We start from the raw sequence: 26,590 nt of genomic DNA, 5'->3' as shown, positions 1-26,590 counted from the left end.
ACTTAGGCTTTTATAATCTTCTTGATGATTTATTCTTGAAACCTGATTCATTTGAAATGATGGCTTAACAATCACTGTTCTCTGTATTTATAATTTCATCAAAATGCATCTCTTTGTTGTATAAATATTTTTTTCCTCTCTGGAGAAATGATAGATATACAGGTATGACAAGCAAAAAACAGACATTTTCATCTCATGTGACCTGTTAACATCTTTTATTCTGCTGTTACCAGATAGTTTTCAAAAAATATCAAAACTTTAGATAAATTTCAGATCTTCACTATACAGAATGCTATGAGGATGTGGGTTTTTTTACGTGTAAAGATGCTGAAAACTTCCAGCAATTTTAGCTAAAGCAATCAAAATCAGTCATTGGTATATCCCTTTTAGGCAGAATTCTTCCAATAGAGTTGATAGAGATGTCTTGTTTTGTTATGTATAATTTCGTTTATGTTTAAACGGTTAGATGGTTGGAACTGGGCATTAGGGATTGTATATTGTGTCCTTATAATGAGAGGATGCAAATGAGAAATAGTATGTTTGTTTTTGTAATAAATACCATATTCTTGAGCAAATTTACTGTAAAGAATATTTTTCACCAAATTGGAAGGGACTGAAAAAATTTGATTTTTTGTGACAGCTCCATGTCAAAAGGTAGAGAGTCTAATTTGTTTCAGTTTCCAGCATTCAGTTTATTTTCATGCATCTTCTAAGAGGTGTAAGAGCCTCACTACATGAAAAATGTGGTTATAAAGAGGAGAGAAAACAGAGGGAAGGAAGAAAGAAGATAAAATGGACAACAAAAGTAAAACCCATGTCCCCCCCCCCATTCTGATATAAAGATACGGTTACTCGGTGACATCTATTATGCATCTCCCTCTCTCTTTCAGATTGAAAGGGAAATGTAAACGACTCGAGAAAGAGCTGGAGGGTCATCAACAGTCTTCGTCGCACTCCTCAGAGAGGTTCGAAAATATTCTCAGGGAGAACGAAAACCTCAAGTCTCAGTCTTCCCAAGTGTCACACAGGATGGAGAACCTGCAGAAGGAAATGCAAGATATCTTGGTAATTACTTTCATATTTCTGTAGAAAACAGTACTATAATTGATCGGGTGACAATTGCTGGAAACAAAAATAAAATAAAAAGGAAAAATTTAAAATTCCGACTATGAGGTTGTGGGTTCAGTCTTTCGATATCTACAGTGACCTGTATTTTTCTCTTTTGATACAGGAGCAAAATTGTTTCCATATTTAGATGTATTGAGGTCGTACATGAAATATAAAATCCAAAGCTGTTCAGATTTTCAACAATGCATATTTGGCTGATTATTGATTTTTAAAATGACTGGTATCCCTGGCTGATTATTATAATGAATGGTAATCTTTGGTTCTAAAGTGCCCAGTCAGTATTTCTGAAGTTTTGTATCTTTGATTAGCTGATATCAGGTTGTAACATTTCATTTTCCATATCTACTTCAAAAATAGTGACAAGAGGGTTATGACTACAGCCTATATCTTTAATCTGTTTGTGGTGTGCTAGATAACAACAGGTCTCATATGCCACTTAAATGAATCAAAATGTCATACTGTAGTGTGCTACAAATTTGGAACCTGTATAAGACTAATATAACTAGAACAGAAATTTAAAACCATTTTTTCCCCAAACAGTTCTCATTTCAAAGTCTATGTATTAAAAGAAAATACTGAAAATATGAAACATGCTGATGTATGATTTCATTTGTGTATCATGTGGACAATTTTTGTTATACAATACTACATAAATATCACAGTGTCATGTAACTAGACTGTGAGTTTTATCAACATTGAGTTTCTGGCATGCAACAATTCGTTTGATATTTACACATGTTTACTATTCCTTTTGATTAATTTTTTCTTCACAGGAAAAGAGGGCCGAACAAGATGAACAGCTGAATTTGAAAGATGTTGAAATCAGCCATCTGAAATCTGCAAAGATTGAGCTAGATCAGGAAGTCAGAGACTCGAGAAATTTCATCGACAAAGTAAGTTCTCATCATATGTCAAGCTAAGACAGACTGAACTTCAGTCACTTCTTGTGAAGCTTGGATGGTTCTGACATTTAATTTTATAGCAGGGCTTTACTGAGAAGTGAGATGGAAAATGTACTTAAAGATGCAACAATTAGATGTGAATGTTGGAGGAGGATTATGTTTTAAAATGAACTGAAACGGGTAAATTCGGAAGGTTCGCATGTGGGATGAAATTTGAGAAAAACAGTAAAACCTTTTCTAAGGTTTATTAAAAGAGCAAAAATTATTTTATCAGTGCATCCTTTTGGAGATGAAAATTGGCTGATGTTGAATGTACAGTAAGATTAATGCATTTAAAAGGAAAGTAACTTACACTGATATATATGAAATTGTCTGTATTGACGAATATATTAGTGATTTTTGTCTTGGTCGGCATTCCTTGGAAGGATAATGCCCCATTTTTATTTTGATGTTTCCCATGAATTTAGGAGGCCCATATTATTTGACAGTTTAAGTATTTTGTTACACTGTCCTATGGTACAATATTTAAAGAAACAAAATTAAACAAAAAAATTATAGAAAATTCTTTAAAAGGATCAAAAGAGATATATATTAGTCAACAAATAAACCTTACAATATAGTGACAAAACAGATTCGGTGTTTAAACAAGGGCAGCAAAAATGTAGAAGGGGTTGTACCCATTATCTATGGAATGACAATTTAATGAGTTTACTTCGGTAGCTGGTCCCATTCCTATATATAGCTTTAGCCTGTTCTGTCACACACTGGCTGACTAAATGATAAATAAAACTGTAAGTTATATCACCAACCAAAAAACATTATTGACATAGTTATCTTTTAAAATTCACCCAGTTTTAGGCAGGAATGAAGTCATACCATTTAGTGCTTAATTCCTATTTTGCTTTAAATTTGCAAATACATCACTGAATAAAGTGTGCTAAAATGTTCTCTATTTGTTTTAAAAAGGTTGATGCAGAACTGAGGAATCAACAAGCCAAGCTGTCCTCCTTTAACGAAGAGAGATTGAAACACGAACAGGAGGTCAGCAGTATGAAATCCTACAACCAGAATCTTGTTAAAGAAAACAAACAACTCCAGGTAGGTACTTTGTACATTTATGCAATGGGAAGCCAATCTGGATGAAAACTGTCCGTCTGTTGAACATGTCACGTCCAGTGGCATTCCATGGACGACAAGAAGTCCAATCATTGAGGGAGTCGTAAAGAGTTTTTACTCTATTTTTATCTGAAAATGCAGTATCACCAGTGATCATCCTGAGTGAAGTCTCTGGATCGACTCTAAGGAGGAGAATATATCAGTACTTTATATTGAGTCAATTCATGTTCAGCAATGTTTGACCAAACTGTGACTCCTTAACACAACATTGGTTGTTCCGACACTAAGGTGATCTCTTGTGATGATGAGAAATTCTCTGGTCAAGTGCAGTGCCTTCCAGGCTTAAATGTACTTAAAGAGTTTTGGTGCATTGAGACTAGAAATGGGTAAAGTCTTATGTGAATTTTTGTCCCTTAATAATAACCATAGGTTAAGCCAACAGTTTTTATAGGTACTGACACCATACAACCAACCATTGACCAAAGTGAGTGTTCTTATGAGGACATTGTACTCATGTCCACCATCTAAGTAGTTATCACGACTGAGATGAAAAAGCCCAATCTTTATCTTTATCTCTTCCTTGGGGTCGCAGAACACCTTGAGAATCCAATGACAAGTATGAAATTCTTAGAAAAGTGCACAAATACATATAAAATGTCTTTCCTTGTTGCACTGACCGCCTGATGCACCTCCATGAATCCCCAAGAGGGCCATGTGTTCCACAATACAGAACCCCTTCCTTATAGCAGTAAGAGGAGAATTATATATATGTACCATAGTTGGGATATTTTTATCACTTTCATTATGTATGTCATTAAAAATGCTAAGATGTATATTATGCATGTCTTTTATTTTTTATCCTTATCTGTTTTCTGGCACTTGTGAACCCTCTGCTAGTATTTGGATTAATCATTCATTAAGTACGAGAGGGGCAAGTTTTAATATCATTGACAGAGGTTTGTCATGCACAGAAATGTACAAAGTATTTCACAGTAGAATAAAAGCAGTCAAATATTCAGCTAACTTTAGCCTCTATCTTTCCAGCTGGTACTTTACTCTTCTCGCATTTTAAATGAAGTATTTTCTCTTCTGCTGTTTTTCCTTTTCCAGGAAGAACTTTCTCATTATGGTACCAAACAGACAGAACAGCTGAAACTGTACTCTCAGGAAATTGGTCAGCGCAAAGATTTAGAGCACAAACTCCGACAATCAGAGGTTGATAGCGAGACGAGTAAAGAGGAGGTTAAGATTTTGACCAAGAAATTAAATGAGGTGAGAGCGAATCATGAAAAAAACACACAAACTTTTAGTGTGTTAAAGATATATGAACATAAGTTGGAATATTTCTTTCCAAACCAGTGAAAATGTTGCTGCTTATTGGGATTGTTATTCTTGTGTACTGTTTAGAATTGAAAGCAGAATTTAACTTGTCACTTTTGCTGAATTTACCAGTCTAGTCATTTTTAAAGTGTTTAATTGATTTTTATGTGATTGACTCTGCTGTTACCAAATGCACACATAACGTATCACCAAATCTGAAATATTCATCTTTGCCATATTGTGTTTAGTGCAAAATTGAGTGAAAGGTAAAGTGTTGGTATTGCAATATATTTCAGCTACCAGGATGCTATCCCTTTCACTGTGGAAAGCATTCATAATCTGCATTTATAAACCTATTTAATTTTAGATAAGTTTTACGTTTTTTGTCAAGAAATTTAGTTTCAGATAATTTGTTTCCAATTTTGTTTCCAATAGTCTTTTTTCCTTTATGCATTTGTCCATCATTTTTTCATATTCCTGTGCTGTTCAAAACAAGTATTTAAGGTCCACTAGATACTAATTACATTAGGTTCTCATAATGACAAGGCAGAAGGATAGGATCATGACAGTTTATCCTAACATACTAAGTAAAGGTAAACCACTACTGTTGTTTTTCATCAGAAGTGAAATGTATTTAAACTGTCTGTTGCTATCTTGACAAACTGTGGTGTATGCTTGAAGAAAATGAAGTACAGTAGGTTGAACTTCACACAGTTTTTCTGCAACTGTTTACAAATTCCAAAGATGACTGACTGCTCCCTAGCTAAATGTTTTGTTAACCACAGTCTACAAAGGAAAAGTTTGCTTGGCTCTTGAACTTGGGAAGTCAAAACTCCCATAATTGATAGCACTCGTTGATTGATATGCTGCATCTCGGGGACTCGTAGAAGGGCTAATGCCGCACTGCGCGTATCGTTGAATTATCGCCCTATAGCAGTCAGTCAGTAGGTGAAGTGATAACTCTCACGAAATGTAAACACGATAACTATGTGACAACCTTAAATGTGAGATGAAATGTGCTGGAAATTGACCTTTGAACTTTATGCAAAACAAAGTGAGTTTGTTTGTAAAACTGTGACATGAATGTAACTCAATCTTTTTGACCAGCTGTGTTGATGGAATGTTAGCTCGATCAGACAGGCAGAGAGAGAGAGAGAGATAGATAGAGGGGAGAGAAAAGGCTGTTAACAAATGTAAATTTAAATTAACATGTTTTTCTTGTTTATTCTCACAAGGAAAGGGAAGCCCATGAAGAACTACTGTCACGCTTTAAGCTAGAATGTCAGAACTTGAAGGTAAGAATGATATACTGTCATTAGCATTAAAGGGGTTGTGTAATTTTGTTGGGAGCGGGGGGGATTTTAAAGGTTGATGACTAATGTACCTAAGTGTTTATTTAATTTATGTATTGCATGATCACTTACAAATGTTAGTTCAGATTGTTGCTTTTTCTTCCTTGATTTACAAAAATTTAGCAACTTATAGTAAACATGCTAAATTTAATGAAAATATTCCGGCCAGGTGGACACCAGAAAGAAAAGAATGAAATCAGGCAAGAATTTTCAGACAAAGAGTTACAATTACTCAATAAATTGGAGGGCTACAAAACCTTCCGTATTGAATCACACGAATAATAGAGCTTTTTTTTTCTTAGTTTAGGGTGCTGGTAAACATCCTTAGTATCGAGTTATTTAATTAATATGGTATTGCTTGGTCGTAATGGCATTTAAAATGACAACTGAAGTAATTTAAAAGACATGAACATTTTTGATAAAACTGATGGACTACTTGGTATATAGCTGATGGCTGTGTGTAAGTTCTATAGATACTGCCAACATGTTATAATAAAGAAGTGCTGACATTCTATAGTGTGCCTGATAACATTCATCTCACCTGTTGTTTTATTGAAACCTTTGTTTGTTGTTTTATTTAAACCTGTTTAATTGACACCTTGATGTGTAACCTAACACATGAGCCATATATTCAACACCTAAGGTAAGTTCCTATGTAAGCCTTGCAGACCAGTTATCTCTCTCTCTATCTCTCTTTCTTTTGTTGCAAAGATACACAAGCTTGGAAATAATATGATTTTATTGTAAAGTAACTTATTGTTTAGGAAGATGCTAAATTAGTCATAGTTTCTTGTGTAATGTTAAGAACAATGGGAAGAGTCATTTTTATCTTTAATTATCGTTTGCTTTACTCATTTTTTTTCCTGACAGGAGAGGGATGGTAGGGACATTCACGACCTGACCAGAAAGATGAAGAGGGAAAGAGTCGAATCAGAGGCAGAGATCCAAGCTATGAAGGTAGAAAATGTAATCCATTTATGCTAGAAGGACCACTTTAGGAGGTCATTTAGATGATTAATGCTGTCACACATCTTACACTGCTCTCAGCAGAATGTATTAACCTCAGTGGGACAGTTTATCGTCCCATCTTACCATCACCATTTAACCCCCTTACTGTCTGGGATAAATGTTGAGGATTAGACTCAATGTCACTCTTATGTCTCCTAAATACACGAGAAGGACCACATGAGATCATCTAGATCTGGGGTGGGCAACCTAAGGCCCGCGGGCCACATGCGACCAACCAGTGATTTTTTAGCGGCCTGTGAGATGTCTCAAGAAAAAGAAAAACATCAATCTATTTTACATCATCACAAAAAAGGAGCTAGCTGCTTAGAATTTATCGGCACTAATGATGCTATTATCCACATTAATGATCAACTGTACTGTATTGTTTTTGTGAATACAGATTAAATACACACACCTATTGCTTGAAAGTCCTCGGAATCAAAGGTTTGAAATCAACAGCAGGTCGTTGGTTTAGGTGCAGCCCAGTAAATTTTTCACTCCTTATATCTGGCCCATTCATTCAAAAAGGTTGCCCACCCCTGATCTAGGTGATTATGTCAGCACAAAATGTTGAGATTCACTGGATTCATGAATTTCTCAAATCATTACCCTTCGTTTAGTGACATATTCTTGGAAGGTGTTGTGTTAGTTTGTTCCATTACTGCTTTGAGCAACCCTCCAGTATATTTTGCAAAATCATTAGCCAAATTAAAAAAGCCTTCTGTAAGTTAAACTGCATGCTCTCCTCAGAAAGGTATAAAACTAAAATTCTTGACAAGTAGGCAGCTTTGATTATAAGGTCAAAAAAAGGAGGGGAGAAAAATCTTTGCGGAAGCCATTGTTTAAATCAGACATCGTTAGAAATCACTGATTATTTCCAAAAGTCTTAGACATAGTCTCAAATTAATGACAAGCCCTCTGGGTTTTTTGGAGTGCTTCCTTTCACAATTTTCCCTGTTGTTGACATGTTTTATCACTTAGTTAATTTCTCTGTATTTATATTGTGAAGAAACAAATAAATGAAATGAAATGTTCAGCCTAGAAAATGTCACCTTACTGAATTTTGGTTTCGCCTGAAGCTTGTTAGGGGATCAATGTAGCCTTTTTACAATTGGTTTACTTTAACATAGCTTTTTTTGCCTCTGATAAATCATTGATAGTTAATTAGATATTTGAGTACAACACTGGTTTATTTCATTTGCTTGACTAGCCACTGTTTTTGCTTTTTTGAAATGATGATGTAAAATGGTCAAGACCCTTGAAAATTTCTGATTTTCTATTTGTATTTATAGTGTAGTATATTAATAGTGTGTACCTAATTTTCTGAGGCCACAAACTTTTTAGTTTAGAAAGGAGATATTTCTAATTACTCACAAGAAAGTTTTATGCTTTGCCAATCTCTAAGAGGTACGTAATTTAAGTGTTTTAAGGGTAATTGAGAAGAAAATTACTACTAACTCAGAATGGAAAATATTAGTAGAGTGACAGCTGTGCTACTAGAAGGTTGATTAAATTTATTTAAACATTTTGTAAGGTGTAAGTTAATGCAAAGTTTTCTCCTGATATTTGATTAAGATGATTTAAACTAATACATGAAAACTATAAGTCATATTCATCAGATTTCCTTACATGCAATTCTTGTTATCATTTTTATTTTATAGTTATGCATAGAAAGGTTTTCGTTCATCAAAAGATGAAACTGATGTCCAACATTTTTTATGTCAGTCATGTGGTTGTTCTTACCAGATAGCTTGGTTTTGTGTTTCCGTCTTCTAGATTGAAGTTGCCGAACAGAGGGCCAATTGCAAGTCACTCAGAAAACAGTTGGACAGATGTAAAGATGACTTCGAAAGCAGGCAAGAAGAGTTAACGAAAATAGAAACAGAAAATAGTAAACTGAAGAGGCGATATGATAGGATGAGAGCAAGCTATGAAGGCCAGCTACAACTGAATGAAGTAGGGGATAACAGGTAGGGGTACAAGTAAGGGTTAACAGGTAGGGGTACAAGTAGGGGATAACAGGTAGGGGTACAAGAAGGGGTAACTAGTAGGGGATAACAGGTAGGGGGTAACAAGTAGGGGATAACAGGTAGGGGTAATAAGTAGGGGATAACTTATACAATAACAAGTAAGGATAATGGAGAGGGGGAAATGGAGAGGGGATAACAGGTAGGGCATAACAAGTAGGGGTAACGAGTAGGGGTAACACGTCAGGGATACCTGATACAATAACAAGTAGGGATAACAGGGAGGGGATAACATGGAGAGGTCACAAGTAGGGGATTATGAATAACAGGTACGGGATAAAAAGTAGGGATAACATATAAGATAAGTAAATAACAGGGATGGGATAACAGGTAAGGATAACATGCTGGGGATAAACAATAGGGGATAACTGATATGATAACATGTAGAGATTATGAGGACAAGAGGTAGGGGGATACACAGGTAAGAGCTAAGGGATAACCCTGATGAGAGTTCACCTTTCATTGTTAAATAAGTTTAAAAAAGGGGTGGGGGGAATTAAAACTTTGATTGAATTAATGTTGATAGGCTTCTTGTAACATTGTCATAGCGTGTATGTTGTATATGTATATATATATATACCTTTAACAACATGACAAAACAGACTGATGGACCTTTTCACTGTCATTTTCCATTTTTTTCTTTCAGGGCATCTCATCTGAATAATCAAATTCAAGTGTTACAAGAGACTTGCGACAAACAGCAGATAGATTACGAAAGTTGTCTGAGAGGTATAGCGAAGGAAGTCGATGCTCTCTTGGCAGTGATTTGTCAAGAGTCATCAGAGGAAACTCTTTTATTATGCAAATCACCATCAAAATCACAATTGGAGGGTCACCCGGATAGATGGCTAGCTGACCTTAAGGTATAAAAGTCATTCTTACACCCAGTTATCCATATCTTTGCTAGCAAATATCCATAGGAAATGTTCTTTGTCTGTTAAGGATAGATAGGAAGGAAATGCTCTTTCCTCCGGCTATATCCATACAGGGAGCTGCTACTCTAAGAGAGTAGCAGCTCCCTGATCCGTATATATATGCCTCACTCTGATAATAGGGTACATTGTGATTTTATCTATTGGAATTGTGACTGTTTGAAGTGACTCTGGAATGCACCTCAGAGATTTGAGAAATGTCAGATACTAGCCACCACTCTTTAAATTGTGGTATTTATTTTGGATAGTAACATTTTAAATAATTACTTTTAGGTCAAGTTTCCTCAGAACCTGTGAAAGTAACTTAGAATGTAGTCCTGAAACAGAAAAACCTTGAACTTGTTATATGGAAGTTCAAAATTTGAATTTGCTCCATTTTTCTATTGTACCATACATTACCATTAAAGGATAGACCAGGAATCTGAGAAAATAATATATATTTTACTCTAAAGTTAAAAACACAACAACATTACACTACTAGTGAAATTGTTTTGACTAAAGTAATAAATACACATCATTGTATACTTATGATTGACAATTTGAAATAATAATAAAAAAAGAAAAAAATCTGAGATTCAAAATTTACTTGATTAGATTAAATGGTCGATAAATCTCTAAATATTTGTCTGAGAAATATCTCTGCGTCAAACCGAAGGATTTTCAATTATGTATGGATATAATTCTTGAGTCATGCATGTCTGAGCCCAACATAAAATGCAGTGTTAATATCAGAACACCAGACACCTGTAGTACTATCGAAATTCATAGCAAAGATGGGTTTCTCTCATTTACCATGTGTAGTATTGTCAAGCCTACCATTTTAGCATATGCCATAATTTGTGTCTTTTCTGGGAAAAGGTTCCCTTTTTGGTTTCTTGAAACTATTGATACTTTAATTGATATAAATTATGAGGCATGCAAGGTTATAAGTTAACTGTAAAACTTAAGTCAAGATGAAACATTTTTAATTTATTCAATTTTTTTCTCCCACCCCCCTCCCCCCCCCAAAAATAGACAAAGTTGCAGTGGGCAAAGGAAGAAATGAGGAGTTTGATCTTGAAGAGGAAGAAGCTCAAGTCGGAATTAAATCGTATTCGTGCGGAAGCAGAAGACAATCTTCAAAGCCACCATCTGGAGAAATCTATGATTGAGAGCGACTTTGAAAAACAGGAAGACATTTTACAACAGCTCGCAGTGTCCAAAAGAGGCAAGTTTGATTACATTTTCAGGAAAAAAAAAGAAAGAAAAAGAAGTTTGATAACATATCGATGATAACATTCTTTATTTTACACCTGTCCAGTTTGGTTGCCTGACAGACCTATGCTGCAATGTGTATTGTATATAAAGGAACCTGGTTGTGTTGCCAATATAGCGTCTGTCTCTTTCAAGCAAGCTTTAACCACAAAAATACTGGTATCATTTATGCAACACTTGCATTTTTCTTGAAAAGGCAGTCTGTTTTGTGATATGATAAAATACATGTGAATTGAAATTTACTATGTAAAAGCTAGGTTTCTCCTAATCTGTCTCATTTTGACTTTTTTTTTACAACTTTTGTGTAGAAATTTAGGATTTCTTTAGTGTTAAAAACTGAAACACAATAAGCTTTGATTCAAGTTGTGTGTTGTGTTTTAGTTGTTATAGGTGTTTGGCGTAGCGTAAACCGTTCATGATCTGAGAATAATTCACCCGATGAGATTTATGAAACCAGAGTGATTTATGTATGTTCCATCGGTTGTACCTTGCAATGTATATTTATGAAAACACAACTTTATTTTTTCACCCTGGCAAAGTCAATCCCAGGGTACTGCTATCTACCTTTACTATTTCTACTTTTACTGTCATCGACCTTTTGAGTTTTGTCCACGAGTTCATCAAATTAACATTTACCCGTACACATCGTCATCTGCTATGCCAAGACCACAAGCTTAGTTGTATGTTGTTTATGTAACATTAATGTGATTACAATGTCATTGTGTCATTAAGTAGTATTATACTTTCTGCAACAACAAAAAGAAAGGAAACAAAATGACTTTAAAGTTGGTATGTAGTGCCCGAGTTTTCAGAGTCTTCACCGAGGTCTTGTGAAGTTTATTAAAAAATTGCATTTTTGCCCAAAAAAAAATGCCAAAAACTGTTTTAAAAATACTTTATTAAAAAATTGCAGTGCAGAATAATTGAAACCAAATATGTTCAGTGGTGACAGATGTTCTGGTTTGTTTATAAAGACTTTCAAAGGGTTCAGCTTTGTTGATAATACATTTGGAGAATTTATAAATCTTGCTTCTGAAACATGTACAGACTTTGTTGTTAGTGGACACTGCCCTTGCTTACATCGTAGGTGTCGCTGTAACCAAGGGTTGTGTGATACTAGCAAATGAAATGCAACACTGTGCTTATAATTTTGAGCAGTTGTTTTGGTCTCTTTATTCTAGATTTAGAAATTAAAAACTTGGAGAGGAGTCAAGAGGTGTCTTCTCTGCAAAGGCAGGTCGCTAGTCTCGAGGCACACATTGGAAAGGTGAGTTGGTCACTTTGCATTTTCAGAGAAAAAATGTAGAGAATTATTTCGAGTTTAATTCATGTTTCTTTCCTTCAATCAATCAAATGAATGTCATATCTTAAATATCTTTTTCTGTTTTCATTGTTTACTTACTGCATCATACTTCTCATATGACTCTGCATGTCCAAATTGTGAATAAGTAAAAAAAATTGAAGAAAAAACATTAAAGAACAGTCCATTAATTTAGAATAAGTAATGGATATTTGATTTTGACGAAATAAAGTTGTTTTATTGTCATAAGTCATCCTTCAAATAGTTCGAAAATAGAGGAGTGCACATGAGTATTTTCTGTCATTTACCCGCAAAGGTTGCACTTTCTTTGAAAAGTTCCCTTTGATTGTTTCTTTAGAGCGCAAGCCTCATGGAACAGTCTACGTTAGCATTTCCAGATATCTCAACTCTGGACGGTCCATCTCTCACTCAGGACCTGGACAGACTACAGGTAACTTTGCCGTTAAGGCTTCATCCATTTATAATTACTTATTAATTATTGCATTTTATAATTTTATTGCAAAATTACTCAATTATTAATTTAATTGACCGGAAGGCATTCATGCATATTTTTAATTCGATCTGGACAAATGTATTTCTTCTTTGCTCAAACACTGTGGTTAATCTGCTGGTATTTGTCAAAAAACAAAAGACAATTGACCCTAGTAGAAGAAGATACACACCTTTTGGACTAACAGTAGTTTATTTACTTGTATACCTCCATTAGAAATTATGCCGATTTCAGTTTTATCCCCCGCCCTCGCACTGGCACCCCTGACACCAGTTTGCATTACCTGTGTTGTGGGGCCCCCAAATATTGCACTCCTTTACTTTGAAGTGCCACCCCCCTGCACTCCTAACTGGGTAGGTATATGCAATACCATTACAGCCTGCATATTCAAACCTATAAGATGGTGCCCTGCTAGTTAACAAATCTTGTAGAGTTTCAAATACTAATGCACACCTTTTTCCTGTAACAAAATTGAGGTTTATTAGTTCATGAACCCACATTTTACTGCTTCATGAATCATTATAACTTTCCCTCTTAAAAAGAAAAGCAAAGAAAAAGTTACAAAATGCTGAAATAAAATGTGCCCAGTTTTTTAGCTAGAATTCCTGCAAACGAAATAAACCGATGAGAGTTTATATTTCATATCTTCTTGTAATTGATTTCTCATTGTATTTGTTTTGCTAGAAAATCCGAATTTGGGGCATGTTTGTTAAACCTCGCCACAAAGTATGAGCTTTGAGGTTAACTAAAGAGAGGTGTAGATCAATGTTGTTACTAAAGAATTGTTGAAAATTCCCAAGAAAGAAGTGATTAGTTTCTAAATCTTCACCTTGATCTAATGTGATGATAAAATTGTAATATTTGGAGAGGGTTCATGAGTACATTAAGTAATACAAATGACAGCTCTGGTATCTTCTATAAAGTTCATCTAAGTCCCTCCCTCCGTTCCTCCCTCCGTTCCTCCCTCCGTTCCTCCCTCCGTTCCTTCCTCCCTCCCTTCCTCCCTCCCTCCCTCCCTCCCTCCCTCCCTCCCTCCCTCCCTCCCTCCCTCCCTCCCTCCCTCCCTCCCTCCCTCCCTCCCTCCCTCCCTCCCTCCCTCCCTCCCTCCCTCCCTCCCTCCCTCCCTCCCTCCCTCCCTCCCTCCCTCCCTCCCTCCCTCCCTCCCTCCCTCCCTCCCTCCCTCCCTCCCTCCCTCCCTCCCTCCCTCCCTCCCTCCCTCCCTCCCTCCCTCCCTCCCTCCCTCCCTCCCTCCCTCCCTCCCTCCCTCCCTCCCTCCCTCCCTCCCTCCCTCCCTCCCTCCCTCCCTCCCTCCCTCCCTCCCTCCCTCCCTCCCTCCCTCCCTCCCTCCCTCCCTCCCTCCCTCCCTCCCTCCCTCCCTCCCTCCCTCCCTCCCTCCCTCCCTCCCATTACAATTAATCCAGGTGATTCTAAGAATACAAATATCCCCCCACCCTTTCCCCCCTTTTTGTCTTAAATCACCTACATTACCATTTGATTTCCCTTTTACAATTAAGGTCTATGTTTATATCTGTGATTGTTTGATTAAACCGATAAAACTGTTTGTGTTGATAGTTCTCCCGTCGCTGGTCAGCGATTATCTCTGTCCAGGTGATTCTAAGAATGCTAAAAGGAAGAATATGACGAGTGATAGATTACAACGCAGTTGCTTCCAGGGTTAAAAAAAGCTTTGCCAACACAAACGAGGCCTCTCCCCTCCCCCCCCCCCCCTTTCATGGTCGTTATCGAGGAATGAATGATTGCCTAACCATAAAACCCAATGATCACTTCACAATTCATTCTGCCGACAAGAGAAACACTTTTTCACTCTACTCTGATTTCTGGTTGTTTTTTATCTTCCACATCGACAGGAACTTCAAATTGAAAAGGAGAGGATCAACGAAAGATACTTGAAGTAAGGAAAAAATTTCCCGTTTTTTTTTTTAGAGTTAAAATAAGAGAAGAAACCAGAGAAATTAAAACAAATGAAAAAGAGGAAAAGAAAGAAAGAGAAAGAGAGAGAGAGACAATGCTTTCAACAAAATGAAATATCTTGAAATAAAAAAAAAGAAACCCTGGCGGTATATAGTCTCTCCTCGTCTCTTGAGAAGAGGGTTTTTGCCGAGTTAAGCACATAGAGTGGATGTGAGATTGGTGCTAGTACTTTGACAAGTGAGGTGTTGATGTATGGTTTGTACAGAGTGGAATTCCAAAAGTGTAAATGGTCGTTCCATACTCTGTGAGTGACATAAATCATGGTGAGGGGAAAAGAACCAGGTCAATGTTTCTCAGATTGGTATTCTGCGTTTGTGTGCTTAAAAAAGGAAGGAAAAAAACGGGAAAAAAAGGAAAGAAAAACACCCTGGAGAGATCGAAATTTGAATTTGAAGGGAAGGCCTGGTAATGAAGATTTTAACAAATGAGACCAAAAAAAAAAACAACAGCAAAAGCAAAACATTAAATTAAATTAACAGAAAGTGGTGAATTATGGGGACAAACTGCAATGTTTATATAAATTAATGCCTTTGAATATCTGTCCCTTTTCAATTGTGATTGAAATTTGATACATTTGGAGTGTTTGATATGAATTTAACATACTATCAAATCCAGTTATCCAGATTATACATGTGTTTGGTATTAAAGAAGGTGTGTTCCCTTCTCATGAGTAGAAATGTTTCACAACTGCAGATTGTAAAGACAACATATAGCCACTTTATTGCAGCTGATCTGCCCTGATAATATCATCACTCATTTATCTGCTCTCATCAAAAAAATGTTTGCTTGTCGACATAAACTTCATTTTCGTGCTTGAATCAGAACAGGAATTATCATGTTGCCTCTTTCTTTTTGCCTTTCAGTGCTCAAAATTAACAGCACCATTTTCTAGAAATATTCCGTGTTGCCATTTGACAGTCAATCTAACTGTACATTCCCTTGTGTACATTATAGATCTGTAAATAAAAAATAAAAAAACAAACAACTAGTGACGTTTGCTTAAGATTCAAAGCTCAGTGATATTAGGAAACTAATTGGCCAAACATAAACAGCTTAATTTTTTTAGCCTACCTTGTTGACATGAATCTTGGCATTGTAAACAAGTTTGCTGGTTTTGTTAAAGAGATTTGTTCTACAGTAGCAGTAATAAATAATTTAGTCTAGACAAACCATCGAGGCTGTTAGTTTCTGTAAGCCTTTACAAGATACAAATCATATATCATGACTAGCAAAAGCAAATTTTTCTTCATTATAGTGAGAGACAACTTGTAACGTCAAAATTGATTTGTTGGAAGCAGACATGTTTTGGTTATTTCTCATCAGAACAAAAAAAAAGACTTTTAGTGTAAATAAAATGTATTATTGCTGGATATGATGTCTTTGTGTTGGCTCACAAAGTACTGTTTCCCTGTTTTGTGTGTTTTATTGTTTTTTTGTGATGAATCAAACTTAAGATAATTGGATGATATTTCATGTTGGTTTCCCCTACCCCCTCCTGCAATGTTTAATACATTGATACCTTATATGTCCTGATGAAGTGTAGTTTCATTAATGATTTTCAACTGTCGGTATAAATGCAATAACATTAATACCTTACATGTTACAGCGGCGTGTGGTAGTTTCATTAATGAGGTTCTGTTGTTGGTATAAATGCAATAACATTAATACCTAACATGTGACAGGAGCGTGTGGTAGTTTCATTAATGAGGTTCTGTTGTTGGTATAAATGTAATAACACAAATACCTCACAGGAGAATTAGCCTAAAGTAATGTTATCAGAGCATCCAAATGTCCTTTGAAAAGTTACACCCTATAGCCAGAAATGAATGGACTTGCTACTCAACAGTTGAAAATAAAGAACAACTTTATTCAAAGTCTGTCACACAGAAAAAATAGATAAGAAAAATTACAGGCATATTTTACAATGTTTAACATTGAAAGATGTTTGGATAATTTTGCACATCCAGTTTACATTAAATGATCACCAGAGGAACTGGGATTAGAGGGGGTGTCGTTGCACATCAGAACATCTTGACCGAAACGATCAGTAGAGGAGATTGATTTGGGAGGGGGGCTGGGAGGGGGGCTGAGACACCGTAAAAATGGACTTAATATAAAGAACGTACTTTGCTTCTCTTGATGACAGGTATCAAGGCACTGTGACATTGCTACAGCAACAACTGGAAGAAGCTAAACACATTACATCCAGCTGACATCTATAGCCAAGGAATACTAAGAGGATTCTTTCTCAGGGCAGCGTGGCTTTATCAACAGCTCAGCTTCTCACAGACCTGGAGACGGTTAATCTCCGTCAGACGTGTGTACAGTAGGTGTTCATTCTCAGGGTGGTATCTGTTGAGTGATTTTTTGGATGACATCTTAAAGCTGTCTTCCATATTGCCACAATCTGGCATTCACATACTTACTGGATGGTATGAGAGATACAGGTATCTGATGATGTCATTTGAGACTGTAAGCTAATACCAAATCACACTATTAATGATGATATTACGTAGGTGTGCAGCACGTTGAAGTCTGAAACATGAAAGAGCCCATAAACATGAAAGAGAATGAAACTGAATACTACAAAGTCACATTCAAATAGAAGTAGCTGTATTGATCTCCTTGATTGATTAGTATCCCATACCTGGCTATGACTTGGTCAACATGATACAAAGCTTCATTCAAATGGATGTAGCTGTATTGATATCCTTGATTGATTAGTATCCAACACCTGGCTATCACATGACTTGGTCAACATGATACAAAGCTTCATTCAAATGGATGTAGCTGTATTGATATCCTTGATTGATTAGTATCCCATACCTAGCTATCACATGACTTGGTCAACATGATACAAAGCTTCATTCAAATGGATGTTACTGCATCAATCTCCTTGATTGATGAGTATCCCATACCTGGCTATCACATGACTTGGTCAACATGATACAAAGCTACATTCAAATAGATGTTACCCCATCAATCTCCTTGATTGATTAGTAGCCCATACCTGGCTATCACATGACTTGGTCAACATGATACAAAGCTACATTCAAATAAATGTAACAGCATCAATCTCCTTGATTGATTAGTATCCAATACCTGGCTATCACATGACTTGGTCAACATGATACAAAGCTACATTCAAATGAATGTAACTGCATCAATATCCTTGATTGATTAGTATCCCATACCTGGCTATCACATGACTTGGTCAACATGATACAAAGCTACATTCAAATATATGTTACCACATCAATCTCCTTGATTGATTAGTATCCCATACCTGGCTATCACATGACTTGGTCAACATGATACAAAGCTACATTTAAATAGTTGTTACCGCATCAATATCCTTGATTGATTAGTATCCAATACCTGGCTGTGACTTGGTCAACATGATACAAAGCTTCATTCAAATAGATGTTACCCCATCAATCCTCTTGATTGATTAGTATCCCATACCTGGCTTTCACACGATGGACTATATTGAGTATTAATCATTTTATTCTAGTGTCTCAAAATGACAAGTGTGATACATCCCACCCCTGCGGACTGTTGTAAATATCACTAAACCTGCTTCACGTTTTGTTCATGTATTAACTAGCACTTGCCCTACAAACTTAACTATTTCGTTGTTGTATTTTTCTTTTATTCCTGGTAGCCTCGTCTCATTTGATGGTCATGGTTCTGAGTGTAAATTTAGACCGCATGTTAAACATCTTTGTAACCTTCAGGGTGGCATTTGTTCAAACATTTCTGGCAAATAGATGCCAGTGGCATCACTGGTGCTGTTTAAATAGATTTAGCACAAAAGAAGAAGACATAACTGTTTAATTCCCTCAGCTTGAGTAACATTTCACCCATGTAGTGCAACTAACTGTGATAATTAGAATCTACATCGAAGGTTTGCTTCACTGATAAAGTGAACCAGGATACTGTGAGACTGTTGACAGTAAGCCTTGGCATCAAATAGATGATCAGTTTTTTTTTCATACTTTTTTAATGCATTGTTGTTAAAGTGTGTAAGGTTGTAAATTTGGCATCTTAAAGGCCTACTCATGGTTGTGCAATTTAATTTTAAACTAAACAAAGAACTTGTAGGTTGAAGTACATGAACTTGAAAAGTTCCTTAGATCACACAATGCGGTTTGCAGGTCAAATTATTTGGATAGTGGAATAATTTGGAATAATTTGTTGAATTGCATGGGGTGTGTGTGAGTCCCCATCTCTTTAGAGAGGGGTAAACCAGAAACAAACCTAGACGTTTTTACAGACAGGTTTTTTTAGAAAACCTTCATTTTTTTTTCAAGAAAAAGATACTTTCAGTGCCTTTTGCAATAAAAAAAATACCATTTGTAAAATAATTGGAGCATGTTAAATCAGTAGAAAGTCATGCTCTCATACCTACAGATATGAAAAAAAAGGAGTAAAATAAAATCAACAACAACAAAAACCTTGCCAGTTATTTTTTTGAAAATTTCCATTTAATTTCAAATATACAAATTTAATTTAATGTACAAATATGTACATTATTATGTAAGAATTGTCACATTGTTAAATAAAGTCAGTTAGGTGCAATCAATTCCACTTACATTTATATAACCATTTTTTGTTTTAATACATCCATGGAGTCTTTTTTTTAAATGTTCAGTTGTTTTGTAAATGTATCTCTTTCCTCACTGTACAAAATTTTTATTTATTACCACGACACGGCAGTCGACAGATGCCCGAAGGGAAAAAAGAAGCCAGTCTCTCAGGGACTATCGCACATTTATTATTAGATTATGCAGTTTCAGGGACGTCTTTTAATATACGATTCTATTTCTAATCCCCCTCGTGCCTGATATTTTTAAACAAAATAGTCGAAGATACGTTTTTTTTTGTCGCCGGGTCTCTGGCTTTGTTGCTCAACTAGTGGTGCAAGTCAGTATGCATTGTGTTACACACCTTGAGGGTTGATACCGATGTGATACTTTTTACAGTAAAGAACCATAGTTATGAAAGAAATTAAGAATCCTCATTGAGAAAGACTCGTTAAGTATTAAGAGAATGTGAAAGGAAGTACAGAATTCTTTGTAGACTGAAAGTACCAATAATGGATGAATTTTTGGTTTTTTGTCAAATTGATGAAGATAGTTGCCCAGTTACCCATTATGCTGGAACTCCCCACTGCACCCTCTCTCCTCCCCCACCCCCACCCCACCCCTCAAAACAAAAGAAAAAAGGAAGGAAAAGAAATGGCAGCAACATTTCATTCTGAATCTAGAAGAGAATAGTTATGTCACAATGTTGTTGATATTTTGTATATTTCAGGAGAACAATCGTTAACTGTTATATCTCTGTCTGTATTAATTTAATGATTTGAAAAAATGAAAATACAATATTTGGTAGTAGGTAGGGTGACCCTGTAAAGGTAATATCTGGGTGTTTTTTTTTTTTCAGAGATTGTGTAGAATCTTGTGTGTGCCTTACCTTTGTACTCTTATGTGTGGGTTTACATTAGAAGCTTGGAATAAGCTCTTTAAGCTGTGAATGTCTACGTGTGTATACATTAATTGTAAATACATTTAATTAGGACTACAAGCACCGTTGCCATTAGTAGTTCATGTAGCTTTCAAGGTTGTGAGGAATAACTTGATTTTACGATATAGAGTTGAGTCATTGCCAGTAATATATCCTACCGTGAGTCAAGTCACTGAATTAGGTCGGGGGGAAGGGGGGGGTGGGGTGCACAGTCTTCTTTGAGTCACTAGATGTGTATTTTTAATGTCTCAAGCTATGCTGTCATATCTTGTGTGGCATAATCAGGGAATTATTTAGTGTTCAGAGTTTAGTGTAGCACTTTCGAAGGCTCTGAGTTTTATCTCTCAGTCAATAGTATAGTTCCTGTGTAGAAAACTACTATACATCATTACTGCTCTTGTATAACTTGCATTGACCACTTTGCATAGCAGTTTGCGATGCGATGCTGGGTAAAATTATTCCCTGATAATGTCTCTGTGTAAAATTTACTATGCAAAAGCTCTGTTTTAATACAGCATTGACTGACAAAAGAGATCATGAAGCGAAGGTCCACGAAAGCATCAACTCTACTCCAAGATATAGTTATTAATCGCTCATCTTCCTTGTATGACTTGTACAGAACCATCTATCTGACCTTGTGGTATTATTCCTCCCCCCACCCCACTCACCCCACCCCACTCCCCTGCCATCTGACTATAGCTAAAGAAGATATCATTGATAGGAATTCCATCTTGTCTGAGAGGTTGATTATCCTCCAGTGGACGTACCTCGAGCTTCCTTCTCTTCGTTCTGTTTATCGTGCATCTTTCATCTCGTTGATATGTCCCTAGGGTACCCTTTGTCCCTCCAGTCTGTTAGACCTACCATCTGTAGATTAATTGTGGCCGGTTATTTTTTTATTCTGTGTGAAACCTTTGCAGGTGACAGATGATACCTATAACGACAAGGGTTCTACATGTCTGCCTCTGTAAGCAATCATGAGCATATCTCCATTATTATTATGATTATTATTATTATGATTATTATTGTTATCAGGAGCAGTATAGCAGCTTACAGATGTCATGTAACTGTTTGTGTGGTTTTCTTACTCTGCAATCAAAGATGACCGACTTACCTCTCGATTATATGGTTTATTGTGGTCTTCACATTATTATTATTATTTATATATTTGTAGTATTTATTGTTTTGTTTGTATTTGGATCCCATCAGATATGTTATTTAGTAGTCAGTAATTCCAACTGGTCAGTTTCCACTCTTTCAAGGATATAATTGTTCCACATCTTCCTACAAGAAATCAATGCGTTTGGTTACATTGGTCTCCTCTTTAGACAAATGGAAAAAGCAAAACAAGGAATAACAAAAATCCAACAAGTTTTTGGTTTACAATGACACATATTGATCGTTGAGAGTGCAATGTTGCACGCAATTCGCGTAACGTTAAATATAGAAGAAGAAAAAAGTCTGGTTTGGTAACGTGAAGGTGATATCTTGCCTTATTTCTTCGGCCTTTTGTATAGTGATGTGCTGCTTGTTATGATGAAGTTCGCGTTATTGTCGGTGGTACTGATGTACCCCTAGAATGTGTGACACTTAGGACCACAAATTGTACAACAACGTCCATTTTTGAACACACAACTTTTTTGCGTTCGTTAGGGCATTTTCTTACAATACCTACTTTGCATAGAACAAAGTATGATTGTAATTTGTCAAACTTATCACAAACTCCTCGTAGGTCTTTTTTTTTTCTTTTTTTTTTTAACCAAATGAATGTAAATGAGCAAGTTATTACCGATTCCATTCGATTCCCAACATGTTTTTATCTCGGCCGAACACTTTTCCATATTAGTATGAACCTTCATGTAATTAGCAACTTTTTCAATTCAAATTGGTGCTGTATTTTGCAACTTTTGAAACAATGTTGATTAATTTTCAACCGCAACTACATTTTAAAATATTTATGCACAGTACACGTATTATTGTACGTAATATTCTGTCTGTCCGTGCGGTTGGGGGGGGGGTGAGACTTTAATCGCCAGGGGAAGGGATAAGCTCCCGGCCATTGGGATTTAAGTATTGAATAGCGTCGACAAAGTTGTAAATTCAATTCAATAAGCTGCTATAACGTGCCCTTTTGTAATGAGATAACATACCTTCGGTCCCGCCGGACATGTGACCAGCGATGTCATTTTTACGTGGTCATGAAAAAATGAATGTGATCTCTGTTTTTATGAATTTCAAAACTAACGACCGTAAACATGGTTATTCAAGTAATGCGTTATCCGCATGTTCAGACCAACGCCTTTATGTAATACACGTTCCCACTCTCAAATTTCTCAGTGTGTAAAACAACATATACATTACAATAACAACATAGTAAGTGCGTGACTGTATCCTCAGCTATGGGATCAGTCGCCGGGTATGTTGCTTTTACAGTGACGCACGATAAGACTTATTAAACTTAAATGGTGTCTGCCGGATCCAAAATGATGCCCACTCCCCCCCCCCCCCCCCACACACACACACACGGTGTTGTGTAATAACGATGAATTTAGTTGACATGAATTAGGTTTATAGCGTTATAGCTTCATAGGTTGAATTAAATTGGCTCGACGTCAACCCACTTAAGGTACAAAATATGAGAATTTTTTTTTGACTATACAGAAAAAAAAACTTAATATGTATTTTTTCTTGTTCCATTAAGCATGACATATATGATTAACAACACCTGGCAGATAATGTTCATATTTGATCATCTGTTCATGTATAATAAGGTTTTCGCGTGTTAACATACAATGTTAACCTACATTATATACCATATTTTGAAAAGCACACATTGCTTCAAAGAGAAACATGCCGGTGACATCCAGTGACCCAATAGCCTATTATAGATATTGATTGAATGGAAATATAGATTTTCTCTTTTGATTTAATATTTAAAATTCAGATTCATCGCTGAATGCGCTTTTCCATGTTTTTTTTAATGAATATATTCCATAAATTTCGATGTAAACCTATATCTCCCTTTTTTTCTGGCAATCATAAACAAATCGCTATACCATGCACATGCAATGCAAGCATAGCCTATAAGATAATTAAGTAATACACGCTTACTTTAAATATCGAGTCCTGTATGGCTGCGTATATGGAGAGTGATCGAACAATTGAAACGTAACATCAGGCAAAGAGAACACATGTCGTTTCATCTTTTGCTGAGTTCACTCATATCCATAAGTTTGTTAGTGTGTGTGTAAATGTGTCTATACAGGCATGCATATCGTATGTAAAATATTACATTGCTTTACCTATACGAGGACTTAAATCTCAGGTATTAGGTCGATGTCAATTTACAGTGTGTTTTGTATGTATGCTGGCTTTTATTTTTTTTTTACCGTTAGGTCTCCATTGAAAACAGACCTAGGGAGTACTAGATACGTAAAAAAATGATAGCAATAATTGACCAAACTTACACAGCACTCCCCCCCCCCCCCCCATCCCCACCGAATTAATGGCTAACAATACTGGCTAAATGATTCTAGTTTTTTGTTTGCACAAACACCCTGTCATATACCATGTATACAACATGCAAAACGGTAACCGGAAAATGTTGGAAAGTTAAGATTCCTTTTTGTGTGTGTTGGTGTGATTTGCAATGAAATATGACTGAATCAAGCTATAAATTTATTTCACTGTGATGGAAGTTTAGTATCTACACAGTATGACAAAGGCTGTGCGTTAAATATACGTGGACTATAAACGTAAATGATGTCTTTTTGCACGAATTTCAGTCAGACTCGTATGCCAGGAAACTGTGATGTTGTTTCTTAACTCGAACGACGCCTCTTAGAGTATATAGGTGTTACTGACCCACCAGTGATAATGTCATATATAACAAATGTATGGTCTTACAACCGTCTCAGTTTTATGCATTCATAAATTAATACAACAGATGTGTCATTTCTTGTTATGTATGATGTATCAGTATCATCTTTAAAGCAGTCTTCCTCCGATGAATTCTTCAACCCGCACGTGATGTAGTAAACAACACTTGTGTTTTTTTTTTTGTGGTTTGTAGGTCAACTGTATATCCCTTCTCTCAATTGCGTTTGTAAAACGTCTGAAGTGGGGGTCTTAAAATGTCCCATAAACTCGTTTTTTCTATTAAATTTTTCTGACACGGTAACTCAAGTATAGAACACATCCAATCACAGTTTGAAAGAAGGAAGTACATTAAAAAGTATACGATCTAGCATTGGCAACCAGTACAGTATGATTTTTTTTAATCTTTTCATTCATTCACTCGCTCTCTATCTCTGTGTCTTTCTCTGTTTTTATGTTTTTCTTTTCCTTTCGAACACTGCAGTATTGATTTACGCATCCGTACTTATGTCTATCCAGCTGTGTGGTTTAAGCGTTCCGTCTTTATAATGCTAGGAATGCCTCTCTCAAGGTTTTTGTTTATGTCACTACTAACCTTGAGGGAACAAACTTTTTTTTTTTATGATCTGACCCTTGCTCTGCAGTGGTAATAAATTGTGTTGTTTCTTTCTGGTCGGTATATATACAGACTTCAGTTAGAGATCCAAGTCGTCTTTTCCAGTTCCGATAATTTCCTTTTAATTGTTTCAGTACTTGTTTCCATGTACTAAATTCCCAATAGCTCTGTAGCTCATTTAGTCTGACAAGTTAATTCTCGTTTTAGTGTATGTATGTATCATCATTTCATTTAAACTAGAATTGTTCATGCGACGAAGTATTGAGATCCGAATGGAAGCATTTATTATACGTGCTCATGAATATTCATTTGGTGAACAATTCTAGACACCCAGTTGGGACAATTTTTTTTCTATACTGTAGCGTATATCCCGCTTCAGGGCACTCGTATTGTAAATACGAGCAGTATGAATATCATGTTTCTATCAGATCAAGGTTAGGAACTGTTTGTACTGACAATACCAGTGCTTTGAGAGCATGATATTTGAGTACAGTTTAGAGAGGTATTAGCATTAGGAAATTGTCCCAACTGGCTGATTCTAGATTTTGTCTTCGTAGTTACGATTAATTAAATGTTATCTTAGTTTCTTAGGGCTACTCGGTAAACTTTGCCCACCAAACGTAGAATGTCGCTTTAATCTCCTTATTGTGTCCCTTTGTTCGTTTCCTCAAAGCAAACACGGGTTCGTCCTGTTTTAAATGGTTAATTTGTATACCTCTTAACACTATAAAATGATAAGACGTATATACGAGCATTTTGTATGTAGAAAATGTAAAACTAATCTTGTTAATCTACCGTGAATTAGATAGATAGATGCAGGGTATATAGTACCAACACGCCGTGTGTGAATTTTTTCTCCATGTATGTTTTCTCTCACTTTTAATTTATTTAAACTGTCTTCGGTAGATAGGGTAATGGGTTACAACTTATACAACCCGACTTCTTTTTTATTTAAAACTTTTACAAAATTGCGCCGTGTTCCTTTTGTTTTACACCATTGTGTGCCATTGTAATTCTTATATAGTTTGAAGGTGATATATATATATATATATATATATATATATATATATATATATATATATATATATATATATGTATGTGTATATATATATATATATATATATATATATATATAAATATATATATATATATAAATAGATATATATATATATATTTATATTAATATTAATATTATATCAATAATGTAAAATCGCCAAAGGTTTGTGCTACGAGACTAGTATAATTTTGAATGCTATCTTTGATTTCTTTTCACATAGTAGTCAGGTCTGAAAATTTCACTTTTATTAACGGTGTACTATACTATATCTTAATCTGTACATAATCAGTTCTCAGTGAATGAAGTGGAGTTTCGGTTTCAATAAAACAGTAATTATCAAACGATACACATTCTTGTTTGGTTTTGTTTTTTTGTTCATTTTGTTTTGATTAAAGAAAAAATTGAGGAGACGAAAGAGAGAGAGAGAGTTTATGATGTATGTGAAAAGTTTTTCAATGTCATGTTTTTATTTCCTGACCATAAGTTTTCATTATTTTCCCATCATGCGTGTCAATTGGTATTTGACACGATTAATCGGGGACTTCCGATGACGTCACACTTTCAATGACATATTCGTCATGTGCTCCCATCGTGATGTTCTAAGGTCATTATAATACTGGTCCTTTACATTTAAGCTTGATAAAATATGAACACAAAAATCGATTACTTTCTT

At 35.7% G+C, this 26,590-nt stretch overlaps 2 protein-coding genes across 5 annotated transcripts in view; one reads left to right on the top strand and one right to left on the bottom strand.

Moving 5' to 3' along the window:
• Positions 1-26,263, top strand: part of LOC139971861 (uncharacterized) — a 43,286-nt gene extending 17,023 nt beyond the window's left edge. For all 4 annotated transcript variants that reach the window (XM_071978641.1, XM_071978640.1, XM_071978642.1 and 1 more), the window contains 13 exons: positions 891-1,065; positions 1,902-2,021; positions 2,997-3,128; positions 4,257-4,418; positions 5,702-5,761; positions 6,689-6,775; positions 8,603-8,796; positions 9,500-9,716; positions 10,800-10,992; positions 12,221-12,306; positions 12,698-12,790; positions 14,719-14,762; positions 16,989-26,263. In XM_071978641.1, coding sequence (XP_071834742.1) covers positions 891-1,065; positions 1,902-2,021; positions 2,997-3,128; positions 4,257-4,418; positions 5,702-5,761; positions 6,689-6,775; positions 8,603-8,796; positions 9,500-9,716; positions 10,800-10,992; positions 12,221-12,306; positions 12,698-12,790; positions 14,719-14,762; positions 16,989-17,055 — 1,630 coding nt within the window. In that variant the 3' untranslated portion in view covers positions 17,056-26,263. The remainder of the gene's footprint in view (positions 1-890; positions 1,066-1,901; positions 2,022-2,996; positions 3,129-4,256; positions 4,419-5,701; positions 5,762-6,688; positions 6,776-8,602; positions 8,797-9,499; positions 9,717-10,799; positions 10,993-12,220; positions 12,307-12,697; positions 12,791-14,718; positions 14,763-16,988) is intronic.
• The window catches only part of LOC139971884 (ubiquitin-ribosomal protein eS31 fusion protein), a 205,163-nt gene that overhangs the window by 160,148 nt on the left and 18,425 nt on the right, over positions 1-26,590 (bottom strand). The gene's annotated exons all lie outside the window — the stretch shown is intronic.

Source organism: Apostichopus japonicus, chromosome 8 (assembly GCF_037975245.1).
Source record: "Apostichopus japonicus isolate 1M-3 chromosome 8, ASM3797524v1, whole genome shotgun sequence".
In the NCBI taxonomy this organism is placed as follows: Eukaryota; Metazoa; Echinodermata; class Holothuroidea; order Aspidochirotida; family Stichopodidae; genus Apostichopus; species Apostichopus japonicus.
This window is presented reverse-complemented; position numbering and strand designations above follow the sequence as displayed.